At 46.1% G+C, this 7371-nt stretch overlaps 1 protein-coding gene across 1 annotated transcript in view; it reads right to left on the bottom strand.

The window, feature by feature from the left end:
- LOC102423807 (Fc receptor-like protein 1) overlaps positions 1 to 6825 on the bottom strand; it is a 13869-nt gene extending 7044 nt beyond the window's left edge. Inside the window, 3 exon segments of the mRNA XM_023760693.1 lie at positions 781 to 1050; positions 4089 to 4109; positions 6795 to 6825. Of these exon segments, the coding sequence (XP_023616461.1) occupies positions 781 to 1050; positions 4089 to 4109; positions 6795 to 6825 (322 nt within the window).
- Between the last annotated feature and the right edge of the window lie 546 nt (positions 6826 to 7371).

Genomic DNA, 7371 nt, shown 5'->3' with positions numbered 1-7371 from the left:
GTATGTGTGGTGTGTCTGTGGTGTGTGTGTGTGGTATGTGTGTGGTGTGTATGTGGTGTGTGTGTATGATGTGTGGGGGGGTGTGGAGGGGGTGGGAGGGACGTGTGTGTGGTATGTGGTGTGTGTGGTGTATGTATGTGGTATGTGGTGTGTGTGGTGTGTGTGTGTGTGTGTGTGTGTGTGTGTGTGTGTGTGTGTTCCACCATCACCAATGTTGATTGTGAGCAGGTCTGGGAAGCCCAGGCATCTGGAGAACAGCTGCTTTATGGCGCAATGGACACATCTTTGTCCAAGAATGAAAGGATATCAGAAGCATCGGCCCTGACTTGCAATAACATCTGTGATTTTGAATCAGAAAACACCTTTTCTATCTTTAAAAACCAGGCCCACACTTTTCTTCCATAAGCCCCTCTGTAATAGCCTATCCCACAAAGCCTTCTCTTGCAACTTCTCTCTTCTCAGTATTTTTATTAATAGCCCTTCCTATACAACAACACCCTCTATTTCACCGTGGTTGTTCAAAGTGCTGAGTGAGCAACAGCTGCTTGTATCAGGGACCATGTATTATGTAGATTTTCTCCACTCTCTCCAGCAGAGTGAAGACGCACAATAAAGTTTGTCTAAATACTCTTCTGCTCGCTTGAATGGGAATAGCAAGGAGAAGGGAGGACCCCTAAGGACTCGCCTAGAGAGAGCCGCTCAGGAGCAGAACAGAACAGTCAGCACAGTCCAGACTCACGCCCTCCTGACCACCCAGCAGAGGGCCCCAGTGGTACTCACCCCGCACATCTATCTGGATTCTCCTGCTCCGTATGACTTTAAGTCCCTCTGCCTGAGCTTCACACCAGTAGGACCCTGAATCTTTCCTCTTCAGGGCGGTGATCTGGAGCTCCGAGGAGTTGTTCCAGCTCAGCCCCAGGGCAGAGCCATCTTTGAAGAAGAAGAACTGGAGCAGGACATCTAACGTCTGTGTTGGGAGTTGGGTCTTACAGGTCAGGGTCATTGAGTTCCCCTCTATGGGCCGAGGAGGGCTGACTGTCAAAAGCAGCGCTAGAGAGAAGGATTAAACACATATTCCAGGGCAATGGCATTCAAAGGTATTTTGTATTCTTAGCATTTGAAACAAGACTGAGAATCTGCCCTAGCTGGTGTGGCTCAGTGGATAGAGTGGCAGCCTCTGGACTGAAGGGTCCTGGGTTTGATTCCGGTCAAGGACACATGCCTGGGATTCAGGCTCGATCCCCAGTAGAGGGTGTGCAAAAGGCAGCTGATCAATGATTCTCTCTCATCATTGATATTTCTATCACCCTCTCCCTTCCTCTCTGAAATCAACAAAAATAAGAAAAGAGTGAGAACCAGCCAACTGGACACACGGATCACATCACCACCCACAAGTGGTCCATGGGCTTTCTTCTGCCATCTGCTCACCCCCAACACACCTGCCTCTGTGTAGCATCGCCTCCTACCACAGGCAACCCTTACCTTTGACTCGGTCCTTACTCACTGAAGTTTCTATCCATGAACTAAGAGCAGCCTTTCTGGAGACCGTGCAGGGATCCTGACAACTGTCATTGCAGCTGGCGTTGGGGAAGACAAAGCTTGAAGTCCGGGAAAGTGAATATATTTCATCCATCCTTGTTGTAGGCCTTAGTGGCTATTTTCTTTTGTCTCCTTTCCCCTGACATCTCAGACTATCTCTTTCAAAGACAGAATATAAAACCTGGAGGATCTGGGAAAGACTTAGAGAATCTCACTTCCTTCTTTACCTATTCTCTTCTGCCCTTATTACTGTAATGAAAGAAGCAGGCATGTACTTGCTTAGAAATGTCCTCAATCCACACGTCTGCACAGCCTATGTTCTAAGACTTTTTTTTTTACTTTTTTTCATATATTTATGTCTGTTTTTTTGTGGGGTTTTTTCTCTTTTTTTCTTTTTTTCTTGTGAGACTTCTTTACAAGCCATGTTTACAAGGAGAAAATTTAATCCATGTCTTGAGCCTTGGGGGTGTATGTTTTTGCCAGAGGAGCTTTTTCCTGGATGAATTAAAGATGGTTATGTTTGTATTCTGCTTTCATCTCATCTCCTTATGGTAGGAAAGAAAGAGGTATTTCTTAAAACTTCCCAAATAGCAGAGGCTCTGAGGGTTGAATAAACAAACCCCTGAATGGCCAGTGCTCTCAGGGATTTTGACGTTTCATGAGCTGATGCATCTTTAATTCACCAGCTAAAAATGCCAAGTGTTCCAGATCCCCGGGGCGTTATTTCTGGTTTGATATCTGTAATCTTTACCCTGAAATGCTGTGCCTTGGGACTTGGAGAACATCAGTTCCAGAATGATGCGACAAGATTGGCCCGTGCTGGGGGGTGGGATGCCCTGCACAGTGGAGTCACTTTCTCTCCTTGGATAACTGCAGTCCCTAGAGGCCTGAGGAGCAGCACAGGTGTAGGTCCTGAGCAGAAAAGGGAAGGAAAAAGGTACCTGGGCACCTGTAGGCCACTTTTCTGAATGAGCCTGGGTTGGGGATGGAGTAGGACATCAGAAAGCACAGTTTTCAAGGATTTGGAGCTCAATCTTACAGCTTGGAGCTTATTTCAAATTAGAGGTCCGGTGCACGAATTTGTGCACAGGTGGGGTCCCTCAGCCTGGCCAGTGATCGGGGCCAATTGGGGCCATCTTGCCCAGTCTCGATCAGGGCCAATAGCGCAGGCCGGGACCACAGGAGGTTGACCAGCCACCATGGGAGGTTGCTGTGGGAGCGCACTGACCACCAGGGGGCAGCTCCTGTGTTGAGCATCTGCCCCCTGGTGGTCAGTGCACGTCATAGCTACTGGCCGGTCGTCCAGTCGTCTGGTGGTAATGGTCACTTAGTCTTTTATATATAGAGATAATTCTCAGGCACAGAGGCTCCATGGGAAATTCCTGGTGGCAGAAGCTTTCATCACCCTGGGTGTGGCTTAGGCTAGGACTAGGCACCTGTGTGCCTTTACAGAGGAAAAACAGGGCCAAGAATAAGACACCGTGGCATTAGCACAGACTCAGACAAACACCAGGCGAGGGACCCAGCCGGAGGAGTCGGCTCTGAGTATCTCTCGTCATAGGAACCCTAATCTGGGGTTCCCTCGCTGCACGTGCAGCCTGTGTTCCTGATGGGACAGGACAGCCTCGTTTAACCCTGTGCTTAGTATTTTATGTACAAAAAGAGAGTTCTGACACATATTACATTGAAACACACTTCAGTGACATATTTCTTCTGGGGGAAATGGCCTCCTCTCTCCATCTGGTAAAGGTAAGACCTTAAGCGAGGATCAGAACAATGAAGTAAGTTTGCAGAAATCAGAGTCCGAGAGAGAAACCACGCTGGGTAACTGCTGTGGCAGCAGCTCAGCTAACACTGGGAAGGAGTCGGCAGCATTATTTTATGTTGCACGTGGCCCCAGGGCTGGCTGTAACGGTGTTCTCCGCGGGTATGTGACTCCTTTCTCCCTCCTGGTGTAACACCCAGCGGAGGACTACACTGGGGCCTCGGAGCCCCTGAGGCTGCGAGGGCAGAGATTCTTCTAAAATCAATCTTTGAGGGAGGGTGGCTGGGTGGGAGGTAATCAACCAAAGACCTTGTATGCATATATGCATAACCCGTGGACACAGACAGTGGGGTGGTGAGGGCCTGGGGTGGGGTGCGGGGGCGGGCTGGAGGAAATCCATGGGGAAAAGGGGGAGCATATGTAATACTTTCAACAATAAAGAATTCTGAAAAAAATTTGTTATGTAAATAAAGTAAAATCAATCTTTGATACCCATGACCTCTGTGTGCAAGCAGCATATCCCTCCCTAAGCTGGGACTTCCCAGGGGAAAAAAAAAGACTGTGGTTTTGAGGGAAGACCAACACCTGCTCCCCGAGCTGAACATGCAAATATCAGGTACAGAAACAAATGTGAACACAGCAGCCGAGGCCCGAATGAGCCACAGTTGTTTATACACCTCGGTAGCTGTCACCAGATGTCAGACAGCCACCCATTGGCCTCCGGGGTTGGCCCACGTGTCAAGGTACCCACCGACCATGAAGAAGAAAGGGAAGTGCAACTCACCTGTTGGTTCACAGGGCTGACCTGGGAGAGAATTCGGCAGAGGTCAGTGCGGAACACCAAATCCAAAACCCATGCCAAGTTTACTTTTCCAAAGAGTTTCCCAACAACAGACCCTCCCTCCCTGCGCCCTCCCCCACATCGTTCCCTTCTTCTTCCTTCACTCTTTCTCTCTTCCCTTTCTTCTCTTCTTTCCTCCCTTCCTCCTGATTTTTACCCTTCCTTCCTTCCTTCCTTCTTTCTCTCCATTCCTTTTCTCACATTCCACATCACCCATAAGACACCTGCCCATACACAACACATAGTTCATTTTATGATTATAAAGCAATTTCCAAGCCTTTCTCTCATTTATAATTACACGATGGTGCCTTTGTTTTAGAACCACTTAGCAGCTCCCTTCTTCAAGCCGCCCATTTCCAGGCCCTCCTCTCAAAGGTCCGGATGACCCCGCTCTAATGCTGCCTCATGTAACGGGAGCCAGGACAGGACAGCGGGAAGGCTCAGGCCTGGTGATCACTAACACTGCACCTGCTGTGGGAATGCAGGCTTTACAGCCCGATGGCACTGGTAAGAGGCTCTTCCTCTTACACGGTGTGTCACCCTGAGAAAAAGGTTTCATCTCTCTGTACTTTTCTTTTCTGAAAAAAATGGAGACAATAACAGACTTGCCTCGTAGAGTTTTGTGAGAATTAAATAAGTTGATAGCCATATGTAATACCCTTTGTAATACTTTTAGCAAAAAAAATTAAAATTAAAATTAAATAAATAAATAAATAAGTTGATAGCCATAAAATGCTTAGAATAGTGCCTTGAATTTATTCAACATTCAGTAAATATTATCTCATTATTATTGTCATCTATTTAAGCCCATGTTTAGTCTGAGATGCCTTCTTTTTTTAGGTTAAATGTTTATTATTTAAGAAATTAGTTCCTCGGGTAGAAGAAAAGAATGGATAAAGGCTTACATAAAAATCACATTTTTCTTTATTCATCTATACAACAAATACTATATATGAGGCATTGTAGATGGCACTTATGTTACAGGAATAAAGATGAATGGTAGTCTTTGTTGTCAAAATTTTACATTTCAGTGGAAGAGAGCCAATTAAAAATAAATATATGACATAATTTCAGAGTGATTAGCGCCATAAGGAAAATAAGTCAGATAAATAAGTTACTGATGATCTTATGATGGTCTTGACTATAGATGTCAATCGAGGAGAAACCTAAGTGAAATTAGGGTGAAAGCCTACTGAGTATTAGGAAACGATCATTTCTGGAAGGGATGCAGCGCCTGCAAAGATGTTAAGAAGGCATCACCTTTCCCACGGTGGGATACGAAGGCCAGCGCATCCGGAATCGACCCGGTGGACCGACAGTGGTTGATACCGGTGTGAGAGAAATAAGCAGGAGCCAGTCCGGGCATTTCTGGACTTGGTAATAGTTTGGGATTTTATTTTAGATTAGCGGCCTGATTGTGCCTTTGGTATGAAGTCACATGCAGCTGCTCAGGCACAGGTGTGGACCATGCAGAAACCTGTGTTAATCAGGAGACTGCTGTGGGGGAAGAGAGATGAAGGTGTATGCAACGGAGTATTGTGCTGGACTAGAGTCTAAGTTGACCACTGTGAGAAGAGAGGATGCAGAGCATAGTAATTGACAATGGAAAAGTAATCTTAGGGAGCTGAAGACATGTTGGAGACCGAGCATTAGAGAACATGAGCTGGAGATACAGTCTGTTAGTTGTGTGGGGAAGGGGGGCTGATGCTGAAAACAACGATTTTGGAAATAGGGCAGTTGTTAGCAATGCTCTAGGGATTGATGATAGGAATGGAAGGTCATAAAAAGATAAAGAAAAACAATGTTTATAGTAAGAAGGGCAAAGAACTGAGAGACCAATTTGTTGTACAAACTATCTTTGTGGCTATTGAAAATACCAAAAACAAAATCATCCATTAAAAGCAGAAAGACATGCCCTAGGCAATTTGGCTCAGTGGATAGAGCGTGCGCCTGGGGACCAAAGGGTCCCGGGTTCGATTCTGGTCAAGGGCACATACCAGGGTTGGAGGCTCCTCCCTGCCCTGGGTCCTGGCCGGGGCTCTCACAGGAGGCAACCAATCGATGTGTTCCTCTCACATCGATGTTTCTCTGTCTTTCCCTCTCTCTCCCACTCTCTCTAAAAACTAATGGAAAAATATCCTCAGGTGAGGATTAACAATAACAATAAAAGAAAAAAAAAGTAGAAAGACAGCCCGGCTGGTGTGGCTCACTGGTTGACCATCAACCAATGAACCAGGAGGTCAGGGTTTGATTCTCAGGGCACATGCCCAGGTTGTAGGCTCCGTCCCCAGTGTGGGGCAAGCAGGAGGCAGCCGATCGATGACTCTCTGTCATCATTGATGTTTCTAACTCTCTCCTTCTCCCTTCCTCTCTGAAATCAATAAAGAATATATAAAAATAAATAAATAAAAGTAGAAAGACAGACGGTGAACACATCCTATAAGATAAAAGCTAAAATGATCATTTCCTTTTTAAAAACCTGGCTTTCCTGTATCTACCACTTTCTGCCTGACTCCACCCTCAGTTGGAAGTAGAGATCCAAGCATCCTTGAGCATAGCCAGGCAGACTCTTCTCCTGAGAGTCCCACAGCCCATAGAAGACAGAGCCCCCATGTGATGGAACCCCAGACTCCGCGTTGTCCTACTCACCACAGAGCAACAGCAAGAGCTTCAGCAGCATGAGGACAAGGCCAGGGACTGGAATCTGAGATGCTCTCTCACCAAAAAAAGCATTTACCTCAGAGTGAAGAGGTGAATTCCTCAGATGTTTGAGGAAGTCGGGACCGGAAGTCACCCTGCAGTGTAAGTTTACAAAAATAGAAGAAGAAACAAGGGTGCTCCAATGGCCAGTTTCTATTTTCTGTTCTGTAGAGGCTGAGAAGATGAAAGGTGCCCTGCCAAGCTTCAGTCAGGATGCCAAGGGCCAGCCAGGGACAGCAACTGGTAACGACTTGCATGAGAGAACCTCCTGGAAGGCCAGGAACCAGCACACCATGTGGCCAGATTTGGACAAAACCAGAGCAAAATCCAACAAACTCCACAAATAACAGGTTGAAAGGGTACTAGTAATAGCAGCAGGCTCAAAAATAGGTGGAGAAGAACTCCACTTTTTAAATCTTTTCTTTATTTGTTCATTTATATTTTATTTTTTTCATTTATTTTCTCTTTACTATTTCTGTTTTATCTCTTATTTATCTCTTCTTTTCTTATCTATTTTTTCTCTTTC

Source organism: Myotis lucifugus, unplaced genomic scaffold, assembly GCF_000147115.1.
Source record: "Myotis lucifugus unplaced genomic scaffold, Myoluc2.0 scaffold_190, whole genome shotgun sequence".
NCBI lineage: Eukaryota > Metazoa > Chordata > Mammalia > Chiroptera > Vespertilionidae > Myotis > Myotis lucifugus.
The sequence above is the reverse complement of the archived record's forward strand: the minus strand, read 5'-3'. Positions and strand labels throughout refer to the sequence as shown.